Raw genomic sequence first — 23,665 nt, forward strand, 5'->3', positions numbered from 1 at the left:
CTCGTGCTCCTGGGTCTCGTCCTCCCCTGCCGCTGCACTCACCTCTGCACACTCTCTGTAGATCTGTTGACGTTATCCCCGACAACCCCAAGTTCCTGCAGCTGCAGAGGGAGCTTTCCCAAGTGCTGACGCAGCGCCAGATCCACATCCAGCCTGATAATTAAGCCGCTCCAGGTACCCTGCCTGAGAGGCCTGAGCGCCGCCCCACTAAACGGGACTCACCAGCCGCCGGGCCCCGCCGGACCCTTAAACACCACTAACCCCGTGTCCGCGGCTGGGAGCAGCCCCCTTAACGTGCACACTCACCCCGCCCCGCGTTACACGGACCTCAATCACGTGTGCGGTGTGTGTGCTTTGCACTCTGGGCGGGGCCGCGTGTGAGGGCGGGCCGTCTGGGCTTCTGCCCCTGAGCAGGCCGGGCATCGCCGGGCATCACCGTCGCCTCTCCGGCAGGAGCCGCTCGCCTGCGCCGCTCCCAGTGGCCTCCCGCTTGGCCGGTGGCTTTGGCGGCCTCTGCTGTGTGTGCAGCCGGGGCTTCGCCAGCTGTCCACCAAGGATCCCAGAAGCCAGATGAGCCCCCTTCTCTGTGGGAGATTGACTGGGGCTAGCCGACCTAAAAGGGGGCGGTGTATCGCCCTGAGTCTGAGGATGGAACACAGAGTGCGGCTGTAACCCCCGGGCCGGGCCTGGTACCCCCAAGACCGGGTGCCGCTGGAGCCGCCGGGACCGGCATAACCCTCTGCCCCTGGCGAGCTGCAGCTGTCCTCCTAAATGCCTTACGCCGATGGAGGGGCAGCAGTCTGGCTGTAGACGATGGCCAAGGACCATGACTTGAGCTAGTGACAGATACAGATGTGTGAAAGCAGTCAGCATCCCCGGAGAGGAGCAGGGAAACTGGTTTTAATAAGAGGCGTTTGGAAACCCAGCTGGGCAGGGCTGTAGGGCCTGGGCTTAGGGGCTTCTTCCCAGGCCCAGGGGCTGGACTCGGAGACCCTGACCCGGAAGAGGCCCAGTGGGGGGGACAGAGGTGGGGCGCCTGTGCAGCCAGGCGGAGCGGCTCTTCTGCAGCCGTGGGACCGCAGCACAGTCTGGTGTGTGTGTGTGCGTCAGGCCTGGGGCGTCTGTCAGCCTCCAGCCTCACGCTCGGACCGTTACACTCCCATCAGAGCATTAAGAAAGCCCCTTTTAAGGCGTTCCATATGGTGCAGTTTCCTTTCCAGCCCCTCAGCTTTTAGGGTGGGTCTAGAATCTTCTGGATCCCTCACCTCGGCTAGTCCTGTGGCCACCCACTGGAGGCTTTCTGACATAGATCCCCTGCAGCAGTGGGCAGCCTGGCACCTTCTGTCCAGGACAGGCCCTCCTTCCCACCTCCAGGCATTGGTTCCGAGCTGCTTGGCAGTGACCTTCCCGAGCTCCTTTCCCTAAACGAGGGTCCTGCTCCTTGCACCTCCAGCCGTTCCAAGCCTGACCTCCTGTTCCTTACCTGGTTCTAACTCTGGAAATTTCTCCTTTGGGGCGGTAGCGGGGGGCTGGGTACAGCCCAGGCCTGGCGTGCTCCTTCCCAGAAGAGCCAGCACCCAGTCGGGCCGGGGTGCCGTGGGAGCCACCACTCCGCCCACCGCATCCTCCCGCTGGGCAAGTTAGCCTCCCACTGGGAGCTTTCCAGAAGCCCGTGGTGGGCTGGCTGAGGTTTGCAGCCCGAGGGCCACCAGGGCCGGTGCCTGAGCCTTCCTTCGGCCGTCGCAGAGCAGAGCAAACGCTCAGAAAAGTGTATTCAGCGGCATCAACCAAAAATGTCAGCGTTTCTCGTGGGAATTTTTGTAGCTGCGCATAGACTCTTTCAAAGCCTCGTCTCTGCCTCCTCCTTCACCGTCTCGAGGGCACTTCCCATGACGTCTCCAGGACTCAGTAGCCAGAATTCCACGTGGGATGCTCCTGGGTCCTGCTTCATTGCATTTCACCCATATTCGGTGGGGGGGGGGATTATTTTTTGGTCTCTCCTTCCCATTCTGTTTCACGGCCAGTGCGTGTCAAGCGTGACATTCCCGTGGCTCCACAGCATTCCTGCAAGGTAGCCTTCCACTCTTTCCTTCCACTGCTTTGAAACTGTTGGGAAGTTTATAAATAGTTTAGTAAGTTCCTGGTTAGCCCACACATCGAGGAAATCTGACAAAGTGATCATTAAGGTCATTGCCAGGAGCATTTCTCTGAGCCTCAGTTTCCTCATCTGTAAATTGGGAATAATGCTCAGACCCCTCCAGAATGCTTGTGAGAGTGAAGTGTGCCTGAGAAGCACTCTAAACTGTACAACCTCTACAAAGGTTAGCTGTCGTTCGCTCAGTCTAACCTGTGCGTAAGTGCACTCCCGTGAACATTTCCCCACAAATTCAGGATTTGACAGCAGCGACCCAGGGCCACTTACCTGTCCCCTCCTGCCTCTTGAAGTTCAGGCTGAGGGATTTTCTTGGCCAAGTTAACAGCTGATGGTGCCTTGCAGCCGAAGCCTAAAAGTGCCTGCCCGCAGGTGCTGCCCAGGCAGTGGGCTCAGACGTCCGAGGTGCCGGTTCCTAATGCTCGCCGGGTGGCCAGCCCTGCACCCTGTGCTTTGTAACGGGGTCCTTATCTCTCGACCTCTGGCCTGAGTCCACAGCTGGGCTGAAGCACAGACGGTCTCTGCTGTGGCGTGCTTGGAGGCCCACTTCTGCTTCAGGCTGACACTGGGATCTGTGCCCCAGAGTCCGGGTCATGCCCAGCCTGGTGCAGAGGTGGGCCGTGGCCTCCCCCGCGGGGCCGGCCTCGGGCTCTGGGCCCCTCTGCCCCCTCCGCACAGCTTGCAGCTCGCACTCCCAGAGGATGGGGAAGGGGGCATCCAGCCCAGTGACCCGGCCCCTCGCCCTGGATGCACCGGCAGGGCAGCCCTCGGCCCCTCGCCGCTGCACTCTTCCTGTTCAGCCTGCTAATGACAATTCTTCTCCCCGGACAGGTCTGTGCAGACTTTTGCAGACAAATCAAAACAAGAAGCTCTTAAGAACGACCTGGTGGAGGCTTTGAAGAGAAAGCAGCAGTGTTAAGCCTCTTCTTCCCAACTAACCGGACACGCTGCCGTGCGCTCACTAGATTCCTTTCTTAGAAACTCGTTTTCTGCTCCCTCCCTCGTCCCTTCCCTCCCCCCCCCAGGTCACACAACAACTTGCATCACCACTGCACAGCGCCATCTCTCCCTGAGAATAAACCCTATAAACACCCTTCTTGTCTCTGAGGCCTACTTCCCACCACATTTTGCTATCAAAACTCAGTATTTCCATAGAAACCATGTTTTCTGTTTGCCCCAGCCCCCCCGTCTCTCCACCACCACCCATTTATAGGCATAAAATACACTGTCTGTCTGCCTCCCTTCCCTCCCACCCTTTTGTTACATTGGTGTAAAAAATGTAAAACAAAAAAATTTTATGAAATAACTGTGGTGTGTGAAAGATAGAAGAAAAACTGGAAATCTGATTCCACGTGTGTTTGGGAGTTGCCTGGGGTTGGGGGTTGGCGGGGACAGGGGACAGCTCTGGGAGAAAGGAGAGGTGGCCCTCAGCGTCGTCCCGCACGCCTGGCCCCTGTCCCGCGGAGACCACACGGTGGGGGGCGGGGACCTGCGGACCGTCCTGCTCTTCTGGCCAGGTGCTTTTCTGTCAATTTTTATGGAATGCAAAAGGAGTTTTTGTTTTATTTTGTTTTTTTGTAAAGCTTAAAAAAAAATCTACATCTTATACTTGAGCTTCCATACTTAAAAAAAAAAAAGGAAAAAAAGAACAAAAAAATAAATAAAAAGAAACTGGGATGCAGTTAGCACTGGCCTTGTGTTCTTTCTTGCCTCCCTTGCTGTCCAAGCATGTGTGAGCTCGGCTGGGAGGGCTGACCCCAGTGGGGGCGTGGGGCCCACGTGGTGAGCGAGCAGGGGGTCCTTGCAGATCTCCAGTGGCTTCTCTGGGCCCCCGCTCCGCGCAGACCCTGCCCCACCTGTCCTGAACAGCTGGGGCCATCCCATCATCAGGTGTGATGGGATGGGGGCTCTCCCCCCCCTTTCATTTCAGCAAACACCTGCTCTGCGCAGGCATGTCCACACTCGTCCCACGCCATCTTCACGGCCCTGGGTGACATGGGCAAACAGGTTGGGGTTAACGTGCCCAAGGTCCCTCCGAGCTGTAGTCCGTGCTCTCCCGGCTGACACCAGGGCAGCTTGGCAGGGCAGTAGGGCCCACACCCCGGCGAAGCCCCTCTGGTTTGAGGTACCTGGGTCCCTGACACGCCTGTCCCCGAATCCTTGGGCCCAGCTCCTCTCTGCATGGTCTGATGAGAAAGTTCCCAGATGTGGCACATCTTTACTGAGTGCAGAGTACCACTGAGATAGAGGTGGGGAACAGGAGAGACACCTGCGTGCAGTTCCTTTCAAGGACCTTCAGGTGGAGATGAGGGAGGCGGACAGGTGAAGGCCGGAGCTCTGTCAGTGGACCCAGAGCCCTTCTCCAATGGAAATGACATCCTCGTGGTAGAGTGCTTGGCACAGATAAATGAGTTCATGTTTATCAGGTGTTCGATCACGTGACCAAAATAACAATTGGAAGCCAGAAATTGTGACTGTGATGTATGCCAGGACTGATCTTACTCTTCTAAAATCTTCCATCACTGGAAGAGCCATCACTGCTGTCTTTTGCTGCTAAGTCAGGCCAGTGAGCTTAGGGACACTGGGCCTTGAGACCGGGTTTCCTCAGTGAGGGGCAGCCAGACCCAAGTGGCAGAAGAGGAGTGTGTGCCCCTGGCTCGGGGCCACCTCCCAGCTGGTCCTTTCCCTGCTCTGTGGGACCCTACCCGCCCGAGGGGTGGCGTAGGCCTTGTGGACCTGTTCATGGCCCCTCTTGCTTCTCTGGTGCCACCCCCTCCCCGCAGCCTCGGTGCAGTGTGGCCGTGGCGTTCCCTCATCCCCACCGGGTGACCCACAATAGGCCAGTTACGATGCTCTCTCTGGAGAGACTGATGCTGAAACAGTGCCATTTCATTCCCACCAGGAATGATTCCTGGAGCTGTAGTGCCTGTCCTGTCCTTCCAGACACCGATGGCTCACCTCTTAACCTTCCCTCCTGTGAGCCCACAGCCGGCCAAGAGCCTCTGCTGCTTGCTTAGCAAGTGGGCTTCTGCTCCTGGGAACCAGTGAGCCCTAAAGAGGCTGGAAGAAAAAGGGCACCTGTGTCCAGCATCTGCTGAGCCAGTCACTGGGCCTGGGGGCGGCCTTTGCTCTGAAGCCTCAGAACAAGCAGAGGCAGACAGCCTGCTCCCACTGGGCTATGCGGCCTGGAACTAAGATCACACATGCCATGAGTGGCAAAAAAAAAAAAAAAAAAAATCCCAGGTTCGCTAAGTAACCAAGGGGACCCTGGGCTGGGAGGGCCTGGGGCCGGGCACTGAGGCTGGGTCTGTGGGCTAGTCCTTCTTTGTAGATGCCACCTGCCTGCCCCCCACCTTGAGGTTTGGGGTGCCCCAGGCATTCTCATAGATGGCATCTCATTCAATAGCTAACACGTAAATACCATATGCTATCACTCACATGTGGAATCTAACTTTTAAAAAGATGCAAATGAACTTATTTACAAAACAAAGATATCGAAAACAAACTTAACAGTTACCAAAGGGGAGGAATAAATCAGGAGCTTGGGGTGAACATACACATACTACTATACATAAGACAGATAACCAACAAGGACCTACTGTATAACACAGGGAACTCTATTCAGTGTTCTGTGATAACCTATATGAGAAAAGAATCTAAAAAAAGAATGTACATGTATAACAATCACTTTGCTGTACCCCTGAAACTAACACAACATTGTAAACCAACTATACTCCAATAAAATTAAAATTTTTTTTTAAAAAAGTAGCTAAGGGACTTCCCTGGTGGCACAGTGGTTAGGAATCCGCCTGCCAATGCAGAGGACACGGGTTCAAGCCCTGGTCCAGGAAGATCCCACGTGCCGCGGAGCAACTAAGCCCGTGCGCCACAACTACTGAACCTGTGCTCTAGAGCCCGCGAGTCACAACTGCTGAGCCCACGTGCCACAACTACTGAAGCCCACACACCCAGAGCCCGTGCTCTTCAACAAGAGAGGCCACCGCAATGAGAAGCCCACACACCACAACGAAGAACAGCCCCCGTTCACCACAACTAGAGAAAAGCCCACGTGCAGCAACAAAGACCCAACACAGCCAAATAAATAAATTAACTAAAAAATAAAAATAGCTGACATGTAAAGCCGCCAAGGCAGGGATCTTTGGGGGTGACTGGCCCAGCCTCCTGCTCCCCGTGTGGGTCCCCAGGGAGAAATCCTCCTGGACCAGTTACCAGGGCAACTGGTAAGTGCAGAGCCTGGGCCTGAAACCAAAATGCTAGGTCCACACTTCAGGCGGGAGGAAGGTTCTCATCCCTTCAGGCCACACCTAGAGGTGAAGGCCCTACCAACGCTTGCCTGCAGCCAGGGGAGAAAGGCAGTCCACCCAGGACCTTGTACCTCAGGGACCCCACCAGCCGGTAAGCACGGCCCAGTCCGGACAGTGGAATTGACTGATGGTCACACTGGCCCTTCTGCTCTATGGGAGGAACACGGGGAGGGTCCCAGTACTGGTGGACACGCTGATGAGCCTTCACCCGGCACGACAGGCTTGAGAGCCTGTCCCGTTTACCCACTGCCACGACGTCCTCCATCAGGCAGGGCGTGCCAGTGTCTCCCCCATCGGACTGGGGCTTTCATGAGGAGGAAGGAACCACAGCTCTCGGCAGACTGGGTGGCGCCTGCCAGCAAGAGCCATCACCCCATCACCCCCACCAGGGCAGGGGCTGTGACAGCTCGTTCTTTCTTCCCCACCCAGCTCGAGCCCAGGCCCACACCTGGGTTCACACTGCCAAGCTGAGCCCCCAGGTCCTCAGGCCGGGAGGGCACTCAGCCAGGTCACGGCCCTGGGTAGAGCCAGATCCTGGCTGCAAAGGGCACTGAGCCAGCTGGGGCAGGCGTGGGCCCTGGGGGTGGGAGGCACCATTCGGAACAGTGGGGAGGGGGCCCCCGAGGACAAGGGTGAGGCTGGACGGCACCCGGCCTGAAGCCCTGGACCCCCCGCCAAGGGTGGAGGCAGGGATGGGACTCCGAGGGCCAGGTGTGGGATGGCCCCCGCAGCTGAGGGACCTCATGTGGATAGAACAGCTGCCACTCATAGCTGGGGGACCTTGGGGAAGCTGCTTAGTTCCTCAGAGCCTGTTTTCCCATCTGTCATGTGGCTGTGATGACTGCACCTGCGCCACCTACCACAGTGGGGGTTGTGGGGACCAAGCGAGGGTACAGCCCAGCCCCGCCCCGCACACAGGAAGTGCTCAATAAACGTCAACTGCAGGCCAGGTGACACCCAGGGTTCTGCAGGCCCGCCCAGGACAGGGCTGAGGCGCTGCACCCCACTCGCCCCACTGCCCAACTGAACCTCAGAGGCGCCCCCCTCCCTGGCCTCCCCAGACCCCCATTCCCTCCTCCTCTTCCCCCAACCAAACCAGGTCACCTGCTGTGAGCGCTGGTGGCTGGCCCTGCCCCCACCATCCTGTCCTCACTCCAGCCCCACCTTGGGAGCAGCCCTGACTCCCATCTCCAGGCCTTTGCACACATCCTTCCCTCTCTCTCAAGATTCCGCTCCCAGGCCACTCCTCCACGAAGCCTTCCCAGGTTGAGTCGTCTCATCCCTATGGCACTTTGTACCTTCTGGTTACAGTCCTTCCCTCTAGGGCCCGGCACCTGTCTCCCCTCCTTGAGGGCAGGGACCAGAGCTGGTTCACCCCCATCCCAGACGCCCAGCACAGCGTGGGCCAGGGTGGAGAGGAGCGCTGCGCTTGGCACCAAACCGGGGCAGGCGTCCCCTCGCTGCCGAGGCTACAGCCCTGTGGCCGGGCTCCTTCCTTTCTCCACGGTTGGAAGGGGAAGATTCTAACAGAGAGGCTCACGCTGAGCCCCAGCTCCTCCCTACCAGCCTTAGCCGCACCTGGCACCACCCACCCTGATGGCTCCTGGGACTGGCTGTGGGGGGGGGGGGGGCGGGGGGGGAGGTGAGACAGCAGGCCAGCAGGGAGGGGAGCTGGCCCCTCTGTCCTCAGGCATGCATGGGGTTGTGGCCAAGAAGAAAGTGGACTCAGGTTGGGGTCTGGGAGGCAAACTAAAGTTGGGGCACAGGAACTAGAGCTCGGGGCTAAGCCCTTCCCTCCTCTCCACCCTTCCCGCCTGCAACACTGGCACCTTCCCCGTTTAGCTTCTGACTGTCCTGCCATGTCACCTCTTCCAGGAAGGTCTCCCTGATTTCCAGGGAAATCCGGTTGTCCTTCTCCTCCAACTAAAAATGATCAAAGCTAACCTTCAATGAGCTCCTTCTGCACGCCAGACTTCAGGGCTAACATCCATAAGCACACCATTTTATTTAAACCCTAGAAGGACGTATAAAGTGGTAATACTGTCATCCCATTGCACAGATGAGGTAACTGTGGCACAGAGAAGTTGAGATGCAGAACCAAAGTCTGAACCTTAACTATTCCGCTTCTTGCTGAGCACCGCGGAGCAGGGATCCTGTTGGAGGAGTGTCTTTCTCACTGCTGTGTCCCCACCACCAGGTGTGGAGCCTGTCACAGAGAAGCAGGTTGAAGAAACTGGAGGCCCAAGAGACTGGGCAGGGGCGGGCCAGCAGACACAGTCCCCTCTGGCCTGGCTCTCCCACATCCTGACCCCTTAGGCCCCCACTGGGGCCTGTAGGTGGGACCCCGATCGCCATCCAACACTGTGCCCAGAGCAGCGCAGAGCCCGGCACCGGGAAAGGAGCACCAGGACGGGCCTCACAGGGAGCACCGTTCACTAGGCCATCTGCAGTCCACGGTACAGTCCAGGGTGCACCAGGCTGAGCTGGGCTCCTCCCCAGGCGGTTGGGTGGGGGGAGCAGGCAGAATGAGGTAGGTGAGCTGAGGGGCAGCTGCACTGTCTTCTGAGAGGCGAGGTCTCGGCTGCAGGCCCTCCCTTCAGGCTCCAGGGACAGTTGCCTCAGACCCTGGCGGTGAATCCCAAGGCGGGGTGGGCTGGCCCTGGGGGCTGACCTGCTCCTGGAAGAGTCCGTCAGTCAGGGCTTCTGGAAGGGTCAGCTCACGAGGTTTTGGAGGTGTTGGGGGTAGGCGGTCGGGCTGGGAGTTCTAGGCACCCCCAGCTTCCTCCACGGCCCAGCCCAGGGTCAGCAGCACCGTCACTGCCCATACTTCTCCCTTCCTGAGTGGGGCATCTGCAGGTCCCTGTCATCCTGGGTTGGCCTGGGTCTGGGTCCTGCTCAGCTGGGGAGGAGTGGCTGGCGCTCTGATGAGGTGGCGGCATCCCTGTATATCAGGAACTGTATGGAGATCCGAAGGAGTCAACGTCAAGGCCAAACGGAGCACAGCCTGCGTTGGACCTGCCCCAGGGTGGCCTGTGGCCCTATCCAGAACTGCTGCCCTCTTCCCTCCCTGCAACTCGGCCAGGTGGGCAGGGTCAGCCATGGCCTCCTGGCCTCTGCTCTTGCTGCCTTCCCACCCCTCAACCGGCCAAACCCCATTTATCTGCCAAGTCCAGCACTTGGGTCTTCCTCTCCAGGCAGCCTCCCCTGACCCCAGCCCCAGAATCTTGCCCTCCTCTCACCCTACAGCATCCTGGGGGTTTCAGCAAGTGGCAGGGGCCATTTTGGGGCACTAGAGCTTAACTTTCTTCATCTCTCATTGCACCCACCAGGAACTCCGTAAACGTCGAAACAAGGGCCCCGTTTACCTCCTCCCAAAGGAGATGCAAATAATGCCCTGCTCAGCCATCCAGCAAACATTTACTGAGCACTCACTGTGTGCTGGGTCCGCTGCTGGGTATTTCCAGACACCTTAGCTTATGTAATTGCCCCATGACCTTGGTGAGACAGCAAGATGAAGACATGGAAGCACAGAGAGGCTAACGGTTTGCTCTGTGTCACACAGGACACCGGGGAGCCACGATTTGAACTCAAGTTTTTCCATCTCTAATTCACGTGTGTGTGTCTCCACATTGCAGCTTTCCTTCCTCCTGCCTGGATGGGCTGATTTATGCCCTGTTCCCCAGACCCTCTGCACAAGCTGTGCCAGGAACATCCCTCCCTCTCCTGTGCCTAACTTCTCGTTCAGGGCACCGTTTCAATGGCACTAGTGGAGGCCTCTGCTGAGCCTCTAAACCAGGACAGACAGGCCCCTGGTCACACACTCTTGCAGTTTTTCTGTGTGCTACTCAGTAGCACCACAATGAAGTAATTATTTATGATTACGCATATCCTGTCTGCCTCCCCACTGAACTGTGAGCTTCTTGAAGGAAGGACCATTCTGTTCTTACTCACAAATAGATCCGGTACCTGGAGGGGTGCCCAGCACATGGGAGGTTTGGCTCTTGGATGTACGGATGGATGGATGGATGGGTGGATGGGTGGATGGGTGGATGGGTGGATGGAAGGATGGATGGATGGATGGATGGATAGAAGAATGGATGGATGGATGGATGGATGGATGGATGGATGGATGGATGGAAGGATGGAAGGATGGAAGGATGGATGGAAGGATGGATGGAAGGATGGATGGATGGATGGACGGACAGACGGATGGACAGAAGGATGGATGGATGGATGGACTGGATGGAAGGATGGATGGATGGAAGGATGGATAGAAGGATGGGTGGATGGATGGATAGATGGATGGATGGATGGATGATGGATGGACTGGATGGATGGATGGATGGATGGATAGAAGGATGGATGGATGGATGGATGGATGGATGGATGGATGGATGGATGGAAGGAAGGATGGATAGATGGATGGATGCTGAAGCCACGTGCAGGCGGAGGCTGCTGTGGCCCCCCCGACCCCACCCACCCTCACACCCTGAAGGATACGATGGTGTCGAGCAGCAGGACGCCCAGGCTGCCCACGAGCCAGGGCAGGTGGTGCAGCACATAGCTGCCCTCGCTCTGGCCCACTTCAGGGTTTTTGAGCAGCACGCTTAGCCCGTACAGCGTGTTCCCCAGCATCACCAAGGCGAACAGCGAGTAGGAGATCCCCTGGGTCGACTTCCGCAGGAACTGGAAGCGAGGGGTGTAGGGTCAGAGACCTCAAACGGGCCTCTTGTCTCTCTGGACTGTAACTGTCCATGTGTCCGTCTGCCCTGTCACACGCACATGCTCCGAGCAGACTGCACACGGTGTGACCAGTGTCGACACGGGCCTGCTGCCCAGATCAGCCCTTTCCAGGGCCTGACTCCTCATCCCCGTTCCAACGTCATCTTCCAGGCCACCCTGCCCAGGTCGCAAGAGACTAGGGCTGCCCCACCCTGCTCGCCCCAAGGCGCCTGCTCCCCAGCCCTACTCTGACTCACTGCCCAGCAAGGCTCCCCCATCTCTGGTTCCCCACCTTCTCCTCTGCTCTCAGCCCCTCGCTCTCACCTGACCTCCGACCTCCCCGGGACACATGCAGGTCACATGTACCCCTGGATGGCAGGCATCTCATGCCCATTTCCAGAGGCAGAAACTGAGGCTTGGAGAAGTGGATTCAGTCACCCAAGCCAACAGTGAGTGTGGACCAGACCTGCTGCTACTCCCTAACCCAGGGGCCCGAGCTGCCAGCCGGCTCCTCTTCCCGTGGCCCCAGTGCCCCTGCCCACAGCTCACATTGGTGCGGATCTGAGGCAGCCGGGAGAGCAGGTACAGCATGCTGGACACGGAGCCGATTACGAAGCCAATGATTTCCTGCTGCGTGAAGGGCTGAGAGGGCAGAGTGGAGTGCTCAGTGCTCAGCAGGGGCTGGGGTGCAGCCTGAGAGCCCCAACTCCCTCCTCGAGGGCAATTCCCCTGACCTCGTGGTCATGCAGGGGCGGGCCCTCGGGGTGAGCCAGACCCCCACCCTGCTCTACTCTCACGTGCCCACACCTCACCTTATTGCCCGGCTCCACAGACAAGAGCGTCCGCCCCCGGAAGACCTCCCTGGGGGCAGCCACCAAGCCAGCGCTGCTCAGCAGTGGGGCGGTACACGCCACCCCCAAGATGAACAACAGCACAGAATTGATGGGGGCAGACCCTGGACATGAGGCAGGAGGGAAGCTGAGATTAGGGATCTGAGTGGCAGCAGACAGACTGGGCTTTGAGTCCTGGCCTTGTCCCTCAGTGGCTGTGTGACCTTGGGCAAGTGACCTAACCTCTCTGAGCTTTTATTCCTCATCTGTAGAATGGGTATAATGAGAGTACCCTTCTCCTAAGGTTGTAAAGGTAAACTGATGAGGGCAGTGGGGGCAGGAAGGGAATTATGGAGCATGGAAATGCTGAGACAGCCCCACCCCCAGGTGCCTGGATCATTTCTTGTACAGCCCTGGATCCGCCCCTTCTGAATCCTGTGTGCCGTGTCCTTGTTTCCTCAGCTCCAAGCCCAGGGCCCGGCACTGAGGAGCAGCTGAAGCCATGTTTGCTGAATGAGAGAACTTAAGTGAAGGGGACTCCCTGTGGTCCTGCCCGGATGTGCTCACTGCCCTCTATCTCGGCTCATCAGGTGATCAGGGCCCCAGCTTTCAGATAAGGCCCCGAGGAAGCCCTTTTTTTTTTTTTTTTGCGGCACGTGGGCCTCTTACTGCTGTGGCCTCTCCCGTTGCGGAGCACAGGCTCCGGACGCGTAGGCTCAGCGGCCATGGCTCACGGACCCAGCCGCTCCGTGGCATGTGGGATCTTCCCGGACCGGGGCACGAACCCGTGTCCCCTGCATCGGCAGGCGGACTCTCAACCACTGCGCCACCAGGGAAGCCCCCGAGGAAGCCTTTTTGAGGTTTGGTTTATCACCAGCAATGGGAAACCTTCCTCCTCCCAAGCTTCCAGGCCTCCTGGCTGCCCTCAGGGATCCCCGTACTCACACAGAGAGGGGCGTTTCTTAAACTTGTAATGAAAGTACAGCGACAGCATCAGCACGTCGGCTAAGACGTAATACACGGCTGTGTAGGTCTGCAAGAGAAGAGGGAGCCCAGGGCGCTGGCTGCAGTCCCCGGCTCGGGGACCACACCCCAGCACCCGGGCAGCTCTGCCCCATCCCAGCTGGGTGACCCTGAGCAAGTTGCTTCACCTCCTGGAGCTTCTGTTTGCTCATCTGGAAGGGAGGGGATCACAGTTCCCACCTGGCAGAGCTAGAAAGCAGGTAGGCAAGGGCCTGGCAGGTGCCCGCCTGGGCAGACAGAGGAAACGGTGGCTAGCATGACCAGGCAGGACAAAATGGGACTCAGAGGTTAAGTGGAGGCTACCATTTGGCCTGATACAGGGGCGATTTACAGCCCCCCTTGGGAAGACAATAGAGTCCTGATTTTGAGTCCCAGCTCCACCCAGCCACAGAAGAATGATAGCACCTGGGCCTCCCAAGGGAAAACCTTCCTCCTCCAGGGCCCCATGCCCTGAAAGCTCAGTCAGGATCTTAGCACCTCAGAGGTCAAAGACCCCAGCCATCCTGTGGTTTGATGTGCTCATTTTGTAGATGGGGGAACTGAGGCCCACAGCCCATTGTCACACTGTGCGGCAGGCAGAGGGCTCTCTCTATAGCATGGGGCCCTCGCAAGATGGAAGCCTCTGCAGACTGTCCCTGGCAGCCCACCCAGCCTGGGGACCAGCCCACCTGCAGGGGCAGCTGGTCAGCAAGGAAGGAGCCAATGAGATTGCAGGAGTCTCCGCCGATCCAGCCCAGGAGGAACCACAGGGACAGGGCCTGGTCCATGTTGCCCATCTTGCAGGCCTTGATGTACTGGCTGTGGCGGAGGAGGGAGACGTGTGCTCAGGGGCCGACGGCTGTGATACCGCGTGGAGGGTAAACATGGGAAGAGCCAACACGGAATAGCGGGGCCGGGGCGGCGTCTGCACAGGGGGTCGCCTGGGAGCTGATCCTTCCCGCAGGTGGGATCCTCATGGGCCTTTCTTTGCCCTTTGGGGATTCTTACCAGGGGATCCCTTCCAAGCCAGGAGCTCTATGGGACATGCATCTTTCCAGAGAGGGCCATTGCACGATAGATTCTCCTCCACAGCAGCCTCTTGGTGGGGACCTGGGGCCTTTACAGGGCCCTGATGTTTTGCGTCAGACCCTGAGAACCACTTCATAGGGACCCTGGGTTCTCTCTTCTATGGAGGAGCGGGAGGGGGGTTGGTGTTTGGAAGGAAGGAGGATGGTGGTTGCCCTACAGCCGAGGCCTGGGCAATGCCCTATCTCCAGGGGAGATGGATGATAATACGGGCCTGTTATCTTCAAAGGGCAACAGAGAAGCCTCGGGCTGTGGCTCCCAGAGCTCTGATTACAAGCCATGGGGTCAAGTCTCGATGGGCTTCTTTGGGGATGGAAAAGTCAGGGAACCAGGATTCACACTCAGACCCTGAGGTTCCAGGCTTGCTCTGAGTCGTTCCACAACGGCCATCTGCTGCTTACATTTCTCTTTAATCATCTGCATGTATTTAAATTAGTAAAAGGTAACTAAACAGCACCTCACCCCACCTTCCACCCAAGATAGAAGCTAGGAAAGCTAGGCCTGGCCCTGGTTCTTCACGGTCATCCTTCCACCTCCATCTCCTGCTGACCCCGCCCCCAGCTCTTTAGGTCTCCCACCCAAGCCTGTGTTCCTTGTTTCCAACTCCCTCCTCCGACAGGGGACACTCCGACCCCCACCACCTCTTCACCAGGACTGCCTTCTCTTCCTCCAAACTCTGCCTCAGCAGATGGCTCACCCAGTCCCTCCTCTGTATCTTTCAGGAAATATCAGTTCCTCCTCAGGGCCTTCCTAGAAGGGAGCTCTGCCAGCATTGGTCAGTACCTCCTGGACTCAAGCTTCCTGAGGGAAGGGACAGTGCCCAGCATGGGGCTGGCCTGGAGAGGCCCTTAAGGTTTACCCCGTGGCCCTGCCCTTCCAGGATACTGTGACTTGAAGAGTCTCCATAAACTTCAGGGAAAGTGATTTTGTCACACTCAGGAAAGGCCGAGTCCTAAGGAGAAGCAGGAAGGTGGCTGCCCTCCCTGCCATCACCTGGGGCTCCTCCCAGACCTCTGACACCCCCTCCCTGGTTAATCAGCCAGGCTCCGGCAGGGCTGGCACTATGCCCTGGTGGAAAGGGGAGGCCTCAGCCAGCTCCACCAGCTCCTCGTGCTTCTGGGGGAGCTCTCACCCCAAGATGGGGAGTCTCTCTCCCTTGGCCTCCACCCATCACCCAAACCTGTCTGCTTTGCCTGCTAAGGGCCACCCATCCAATCCCCCAGACATCATTGCTTGCTGGATGCCTTACACAGCCTCCCTGCCTCCAGTCTCTCCCCCGTCCCTCCAGTTCTCCTTCCCTAACAGAAGGTCTACAAAGGCAAGGATGGGGTCGGTTTTGCTTACTTCTGCCACATCTAGTATGGCAGCTGGGACAAGGTGAGTCAGTAAAAATGTCAAGCCCTAGGCAGCATGTTGGGACAACTTGATGAGATAAGGGTAGTCTTTTTTTTTTTTTTTTTTTTGGCCGCTGCACGGCTTGTGGGATCTTAGTTCCCCGACCAGGGATTGAACCTGGGCCCTCAGCAGTGACAGCACAGAGTCCTAACCATAGGACTGCCAGGGAATTCCCAATGGTAGTCTTTTTAACACATGGTACTGGGACAACCGGGCACCACATGCAAAAGAACGAGGTTGGATCCCTACCTCACACCGTATACAAAATACAACCCAAGCTGAGTCAAAGCTCTACATGTAAGAGCTAATTTGTGATACTGTGATTTACAATAAGAAATATATATATTTGGTCTTCTTCCCTGTTCCCTGCACAGAGCTCTCCTAAGAATGTCCTAAGGGGTGAGAGAGAGAAAGAGAGAAAAAAAGGTACCTTTTGTAATGTTAATAAGGTGACTTTTGGAAAGCCCTTAGGTCACCTGACGATAAGGACTCACTGCCAGGGGAACCAACAGCAAGATTAGAAGGTTGGGACATTTGGTGTCAGGGGCCCCTGTCCCACCCCCCTCACCCACCTCAGGGGAGGAGAGAGGCTCGAGATTGAGCCCAATCGCTAATGGCCAATGACTGTGCAATAAAGCCTCCATAAACATCATTCCTCTGAGTTCTGGGAGCTGCTCTAGCAAACTAATCAAACCTGAGGAGGGGTCGGAGGAATCGCCATCTACAGCTGGAGGTCAGAAGCACAAATGACAACCTGGACCTGTGACTGGTCTCAAAAGTGGGGAGGAGGGAGCACTCTTGTGGGACTTGTAGGACTGGGCCCCTAACCTGTGGGATCTGAGGCTGTCTCAGGTGTAGACAGTGTAAGAATTGAGTTGATTGCTTGATGGTGTGGCAAAAAAACACATCAGAATTGGTGTCAGACTTGGATACATCTATATAAAACTCTTAGAAGATAAGGGTGAATCTTTGTTACCTGGATTAAGCTATCCTTTCTAGACATGATAGCAAAAGCACAAGTAACAAAAGGAAAAAACACGTAAATTGGACATCATCAAGGGACTTCCCTGGCGGTCCAGTGGTTAAGACTCCGAGCTCCCATGCAGGGGGCTCAGGTTCGATCCCTGCTCGGGGAACTAAGATCCCACATGCTGCACGGAGCGGCCAAAAAAAAAAAAATTGGACATCAACAAATTTTTGAATTTTTGTGCTTCAAGCGACACCATCGAGAAAGTGAAAAGACAACCCACTGAATGGGAGAAAATATTTGCAAAATATATCTAGAATATATAAAGAACTCTTATAACTCAACAGCAAAAAGACAAATAATCCAATTGAAAAATGGGCAAAGAACCTAAATAGACCTTTTTCCAAAGAGAATATAATTTGGCCAATAAGCACGTGGAAAGCTACTTAATATCACCAGCCAACAAGGAAATACAAATGAGAACTATGAGATACCACTTCACACTCACTAGGATGGTATAATAAAAAAGACAGAAAATAACAAGTGTTGATGGGGATTTAGAGAAATTGGAACCTTCATGCGCTGCTGGTGGGAATATAAAATGGTCCAACCGCTTTGGAAAACAGTCTGGCAGTTCCTCAAAAGATTAAACACAGAGTTACCATGTGACCCGGCAATTCCACCCCTTAGGTATATACCCAAGAGAAGTAAACACACATGTCCCCACTAAAACTTGTACACGAACATACATAGCAGCCTTAATCACACTGGCCAAAAGGTAGAAACCACCCAAATGTCCATCAATGAACGAATGAATAAACAAAAGGTATACACATGCAACGAAAACTACTATTCGGATGTAAAAAAAGAATGAAGTATTGACACTAGCTACGTGTGACGTGGATGAACCTTGAAGATGTTATGCTAAGTGAAAGAAGCCAGTCACAGAAGGCCACATACTGTATGATCCATTGATATGAAATGTCCAAAACAGGCAAATCTACAGACAGAAAGCAGATTGGTGGTTGGGGCCGGGAGATTTAGAGGGAAACGAGGAACGACTCATTTCTTTCTGAGTTTCTTTTTAGGGTGACAAAAATGTTCTAAAACTGATTGCGCCAATGCTTACACAACTCTGTGCATATACCAAAACCTTGGACTTGTACATTTAAATGGGCTAACTCAGTGGTATATGAATTATCTCTCAATTAAACTGTTATCTTTCTCCCTCAGGAGAAACAGCATAAGATTTCCTAACAGTGGAGAATGCCCTTACATTACAGGGCCCTGGATGACCTCTTTGACCTCACCTCTCCTCTTCGGCGCCCCCTCTGCCCAGCCATGGGACTGAGCGTACGGTGTGTAAAGGCCATCCTCATAGCAACCCTGTGAGGTAGGGAACAACATTCCCATTTTACAGATGAGTAAACTGAGGCGCAGAGCAGTGAAGGGACTTGCCCAGGTCACAGTGTGTCCACGTTCCCTAATCACAGCAGTGGCCCTGCTGTTTTGTAATCACTGCTTGTCCTCCACCAGACTGTCACAGAACAAAGGCCAAGTTCGATGCACCCCAGCCCTCCCACTCCTCCGCCTCCTCTCTGACTAGCTGTGCAATTCACAGCAAGTTAGTTAACCTCTCTGGGTTTCTATTTCCTCGTAAAGAAGCGATACAGATTGTATCTATTTCACAGGGTGGCTATGAGGATTAAATAGGGTAAAGACATGTCAAGTGCTTAGAAATGAGCTAGGTACACAGTGGGCACTCACTGAACAGGTGTTATTATTATTACCTGTGTGTCAGCATGGTCCAGCTCAAGGCGGGGCCTAGAGTGAGGTTCGCTGTAGGGCCCTCCAGGGTGGGCTGGAAGTCAGTCAGTGGGGGTGGGAGAGGGAGCACACTTGGCCTTGAGTCTGGAGAGGCCCAACGCCAGCCAGCGAGCCCCTCTTCGGTGCAGCCCCAGGAGCACTTGCCCCACCCGTGCAACCCAGCCCTGGTCCCACCACCCTGATGCTACTCACGGGAGGGTGGACGCAGCAAAGCAGAGAATGGAGATCAAGCCCAGGCCCACGCTGGCCTTGTCCCAGACATCCCAGGCACACTCGCCAAACACGTCCCATATCCACTGGCTGGAGCCATTGGGGCAGCTGGAGAAGTTGCTGGAGCCCAGCTTCCTCCAGACCATGGCTTCGGAGGGAGGGAGGGAGCCGGTGTGCTGAGGCAGGCGACAGCTCTACAGGGAACAAGACAGGGGCCTTCAGCCTTGGGAGGTCTGGGTCCTAGTCATGGTCCCGCCACTTTGAGCCCATTCCAGCCTTATCACCCAGCATGGACTGAGCCCCTGAACCAGAGAACACGATCAGTACAGAGATCAAAGTAACCACATATGCAGGGAGGGCACTGGATGTGTGGTCAGAGACAGGTGCGTTCGAATCCCCACTCTGCCTGTTAACGCCTCGACTTTGGGCAAGTGACTCAGCCTTGCTGTGCCTCAGTCTCCTCATCGGCAAGACGGGGCGATAACAGTGCCTCCCCCATACAGCTGTGAGGGTTCAACGAGTTCATCAATCTAGTGTAGAGAACTGAGCCCTCAAACCATGCCACCCTTGTTCCAACTCCTGAACATTTCGATTGTTTCCCATCTTTTCTTCTTGCAAATCACGCTGTGAGGGTCTGCTGAGACCAGGCCCACTAAGTACATCCTCTCATTTAAACTACGGCTGTCCTGGGAATCCCCTGGTGGTCCAGTGGTTAGGACTCAGCACTTTCACTGCTGGGGCCTGGGTTCAATCCCTGGTCAGGGAACTAAGATCTCACAAGCTGCACCACTCGGCCAAAAAAAAAAAAAAAAGTACGGCTGTCCCCTAGTACATTGGTCAGATGAGGCAAGCGGTGAAGAAGGAGCAGGTGAGTTGCACACATGGCTGGGATTCAAGCTTGGCGTGCTCAAGCCGCATTCTCCCAGCAGCTCGCGTGTGTAGGACGCCTGCTGGCAAAGAGTCCGGAGCCACCTCCCCATTCTCACCCAACAAAGCCAGGAGCTGGCTGGTTGCGGGGCAGGCAGCCAAGTCCCCACCTGGTGTCCTAGAGCAGTCACAGCCTGTGTGACAGTCCGAGAGGAGGAAGAGGAAGTGGGGTTGCTGGGCAGAACCATCACAGCCCCTGAGAGCTGAGCACTTTGCCAGCTCTGTGCTGAGCACCTTACGTAGGCCTTTCTGCATTTTGCCGCGCATCAACTCTATGAAGTGGGGGCTGCTGACATGTCTGCGTGGACCCGGGGAGGTGACTTTCCAGGGCCACCCAAGCAGGAGGCACTCAGAGCCACCATGCTTCTGCCCCTGGGAACGGCGGCACCTTCCTGTGGTCTGCAGGGCTGCCCAGGGTCTCATGCAGCCAGAAGACAGGCTTCCCCTTTTCTCACTGCGCTCAGAGGGGCTTTCCTCACCTGGGATGAGGCTCTCTCCAGCCACCTTCAGTTTCTGCTTGTGTCAAAAGACCCAGGATCCTCGTAAAGCAATGCCCCACAGACAATGCCATAGACCAAACGTTTATGTCCCTCCTGTCCTGTTGAATCTAACCCCCAATGTGATGGTATTTTTGAGGTGGGGCCTTTGGGGAGTATTTAGGTCATGAAGGCAGAGCCCTCATGAATGGGATTAGTGCCCTTATAGAAAAGACCCCAGAGAGCTCCCTCGCCCCTTCTGCCAGGTGAGGACATATCGAGAAGACAGCCATCTATGAACTAGGAAGTGGACCCTCACCAGACGTTGAATCTACTAGCACCCTGAACTTGGACTTCCCAGCCTCCAGAACTGTGAGAAATCAATGTTTGTTTCTAAGCCATCCAGACAAATGGTATTTTGTTACATTGGCCCGAATGGGCTGAGACACCCTGGCTGGACCCTTGGAACTGCTGAGGCCACAGCGACCTGGGAGCGTCAGGCAGGGAAAGGAAGCGAGTCAGCTCCTTTTCTTAGGAAGCTCTAGGCTCTCAGCTCTAACATGACTCAACAGCGAGCCCCAGAGCTGGGGGCAACGGCACTCCAGGTCACTGCCTGCCTGGTTCACTGCAGTCCCTCCGGGGCCCTGCAAAGGGGGGCTGAAGGTCTCTTCCTGTACCTTGGTGACCACCCCCCCTTGACCTTCAGCACAGCTGATGTTGGAGCCATTTATCTGCTGTCCTGCCACCAGCAGCTGCAAGGCCACCCCAGGTTACCACGCAGTCCAGGTAGGAGCTGGGTTTTTGTGGTGCCTCAGGCATTTCAAATCAAGTCCTTTTGTTCCCCAGCCACCCCTCCGGTGGACCGCTTCCCCACGCCTCCTCTTGTAGAGCCTGAACACACCACGGCAGGTCATCACAGTAGTATACTTCCATCCTCATTAACTTCTCTGTGAGGGGAACACTGTCCGCTCCCTCCTTGGGGTTGTTGTATAGATAAAATGCACATAAAGCTCTTAGCCCAGGGCCTGACACAATGGTAGTGACTAAGAATGAGAGACCAGTATCTCAAGCACCCTGAGGTCACTCTCACTTCCTCTCTTCACCAGGCTAGGGAAGAAAGAAAGTGGACACACGCCCAGTGAAGGAGGGATGGGTGTCTTGGGGGATGTACCATGGCTCACAGGGCCCAGGGCGCAGGGCCCTGGGTGGGTGGTCCCCTGTCCATGCACGGGGTCCATGTGCAGCTCGGGGCTCAGGATATTTGAGACACGCCTGAGCCCTGAACAGAAGACACTTTCCTCTGAGGGTCACTGTGCACAGAGCCTGTCACCCGTGGGTTCTGACCCAAGTAGGAAGCCAGCCTGGGCCCAGGCCTGGCTTCTGAGACCAGGCCCACCTCCTAGTCCAACAGCACTGAGCAAATGGATGGCCAGGGTTGCAACAAAGGTTGACCAGGTCTGTAGGTGTGACAAGGACCACAACAGGGGTGCCTTGTGGTTTTTGTTTTTTTTAATTGAAGTCTATAGTTGATTCAGGGGTGCCTTGTTATCATGGAGGGCACATGTTTGAAATTCAGGATCAGTGTGTCAGAGCTGGGGATCAAGGACCTTGGGTTTAAGAAGCTCCCCCAGTGTATTCTGACCACATGTATTCTGTGCACATGAGCACACTTTAAGAAAGGCGGAGGGGGCTTCCCTGGTGGCGCAGTGGTTGAAAGTCCACCTGCCGATGCAGGGGACAGGGGTTCGTGCCCCGGTCCGGGAAGATCCCACATGGCGCAGAACGGCTGGGCCCGTGAGCCATGGCCGCTGGGCCTGCGCGTCCGGAGCCTGTGCTCCGCAGCGGGAGAGGCCACAACAGTGAGAGGCCCGCGTACCGCAAAAAAAAAAGAAAGGCGGAGGGACTTCCCTGGTGGTCCAGTGGCTAAGACTCCACATTCCCAATGCAAGGGGCCCGGGTTCGATCCCTGATCAGGGAACTAGATCCTGCATGCCACAACTTAGAGCCCACATGCCGCAACGAAGACCTGATGCAGCCAAATAAATAAATAAATATTAAAAAAGAAAGGAAAAGAAAAGAAAGGCAGCCCTGGAAATGGCATCCACTGCCACTGCCATGTAACTCGTCCAGATCCCAAGCTGAGTCACAGAGATGCTCCCCACTGAAGCTGCTCACGTGGCCACCTTTATCTCCCAGGTAAGTCCAAATGCCTTGAGACTGAGCCCCAGGGTACTCCAAGAACTGCCCTCCCCCCATCTCCTGTCCCTCCCTCTAGGCCTTCAGACGGTCATTCCCAGGTCTCCTGACTTCTGTCCATGCCATCTCTTCCCCTAGGCTGGGCCTTTTCATCCTAGACGGCATAGTAAAGAGAAACTAAGACCCAGTTCTAAATTGCCGTCCCAGTTTAGAGGGTCCTCACAGGAGCTGGCGGGAAAACACCTGTCCCCTCTTCCCTTGCCTCCTCCACAAACCCGAAGAATGTTCATCACACTCCTCAGCCACTGCTGCCCTTTAAGCCCACTCCTCTCCCTTCACCCTAGTTGTAAACTTATTCTTAGGCCCCGGACACACCAGGTGCACAGTAAAGGTTCAAAAAACAGCAAGACAGACACGGAGGTGGGGGAGAGGGAGAGAGAAAGGAAGGAAAAGAAGGTAGGGAGGGAGAGAGAGAGAGAAACAAAGAAAGGAAGGGAGAATGGGAGACCTAATTGTGAGCTTGGATGGCCTAGGGTTGAGGAGAAAGCACTCTGGAACTGACCTGCCTAATGCCTACTAGTAATGAATTCTCGGTCAAGTGCCTGAGCCTCAGAGTTCCACCCTGTAAAACGAGGGAATGATGCAAGTAACCACCTGCTAGGCTAACGGCAGAGTTAAATGAGAGAATCCAGGCTGAGGGATTAGAATGGTGCCTGGCACAGGTTAAACCCTCAGTAGAATAACCGGGAACGGCTATTATTCTGTTCTGTCTAGAGCTCTCTCCCCTGCCCCCACAGGGTTCCCGGCAAACAGCAGGCTTCAGGAAGCCTTGAAAAGACAAGACTGCGTCAGTCCTCATACTTCCAAACACAGACTCCCCAGGTACACACTTGGAAACCTGTCCTAGGCATGGAGTGGGAGGGGACAATCTGGGCTCCCTGCAGAATTGGGGAGCACCTGAGGGGAGAAGCATCCCGCCTTGGGGCTACCACCCACTCCAGCCCTCCAGGTCCTCGGTCACAACTCCCTCCTAGTGACTCAGCCGAGCACCGGCCGCCTGTTAGGCGGGGATAATAACAGGGCAGCCGCTGGGGTCGGCGCTCATTCGCCGCGAAGCCCCCCTCTGGCCCGCCCTGGGGAAAACAAAGTCGTCAGAAACGCAGGGGCCCGTCGGCCGGGAACAAGAGGTGAAAAAGGAACCCAGACCCCAGGCCCTAGGTCAGAGCGGCCCGAGGGGTCATGCTGGTCGCCCTTGAGGAGGGGGCCCTGGGCCGCCGAGGGCCTCCCAATCCCAGCCCAGAGCCTCGCTCCAAGATCTCGCGCCCCGAGGTGGGGGCAGTAGCCCCAGGACCATCCAGGGGCTGGAGGAGGGTGTTGGAAAGATGTAGCAGGGAAGGCCCAGAGTCCCGAACCGCAGCCCGAGCCTCAAATTCGGCTTACCAAGTCTAGAGCCTCCCCGCCGCCCGGCTTCTGGGTTCTCCAGCTCCTGCCTTCATCAGCTGACCAGAAACCCCGCCCCGCCCCGCCCCGCCCCGCCCCGCCCCGGAGCT

The 23,665-nt window shown here is 56.2% G+C and overlaps 2 protein-coding genes across 5 annotated transcripts in view; one reads left to right on the forward strand and one right to left on the reverse strand.

Moving 5' to 3' along the window:
- Nucleotides 1–3,837, forward strand: part of CAPZB (capping actin protein of muscle Z-line subunit beta) — a 136,364-nt gene extending 132,527 nt beyond the window's left edge. Inside the window, exons 9-10 of one of the 2 annotated variants that reach the window (XM_030876473.3) lie at nt 62–174; nt 2,984–3,837. In XM_030876473.3, the coding sequence (XP_030732333.1) occupies nt 62–164 (103 nt within the window). In that variant the 3' untranslated portion in view covers nt 165–174; nt 2,984–3,837. The remainder of the gene's footprint in view (nt 1–61; nt 175–2,983) is intronic. The other variant, XM_030876481.2, reaches the window with a different exon arrangement.
- A 4,621-nt stretch (nt 3,838–8,458) lies between these two features.
- SLC66A1 (solute carrier family 66 member 1) lies at nt 8,459–23,628 on the reverse strand. Of its 3 annotated transcripts, none has more exons than XM_060310301.1 (8): nt 23,556–23,628; nt 18,499–18,710; nt 13,721–13,850; nt 12,975–13,062; nt 12,012–12,154; nt 11,749–11,841; nt 10,978–11,163; nt 8,459–9,432 (listed from the first exon to the last, which is right to left on the reverse strand). In XM_060310301.1, the coding sequence occupies exons 2-8, from the start codon at nt 18,660–18,662 to the stop codon at nt 9,373–9,375; spliced, it is 864 nt and encodes a 287-aa protein (XP_060166284.1). In that variant the 5' UTR covers nt 18,663–18,710; nt 23,556–23,628; the 3' UTR covers nt 8,459–9,372. The 3 variants fall into 3 exon arrangements, with proteins under 3 accessions (XP_060166284.1, XP_030732369.1, XP_060166292.1); XM_030876509.2 differs by having other exon boundaries at nt 8,459–9,444; XM_060310309.1 differs by lacking the exon at nt 23,556–23,628 and having other exon boundaries at nt 8,459–9,444; nt 13,721–13,890; nt 18,499–18,638.
- Nucleotides 23,629–23,665: the final 37 nt, after the last annotated feature.

The sequence above is a fragment of the Globicephala melas genome, chromosome 1 (genome assembly GCF_963455315.2).
Source record: "Globicephala melas chromosome 1, mGloMel1.2, whole genome shotgun sequence".
Lineage (NCBI taxonomy): Eukaryota > Metazoa > Chordata > Mammalia > Artiodactyla > Delphinidae > Globicephala > Globicephala melas.

Bases quoted from the DNA above. Each gene is read 5' to 3' on its own strand.
- SLC66A1 (XM_030876509.2), bottom strand. From the start codon at position 18,662: ATGGTCTGGAGGAAGCTGGGCTCCAGCAACTTCTCCAGCTGCCCCAAT. The intron at 13,851-18,498 runs GTGAGTAGCATC...CCTCCGCCACAG, and splicing joins TTTGCTGCGTCCACCCTCCC to CCAGTACATCAAGGCCTGCA. The intron at 12,155-12,974 runs GTGAGTACGGGG...CCTCATGTCCAG, and splicing joins TAAGAAACGCCCCTCTCTGT to GGTCTGCCCCCATCAATTCT.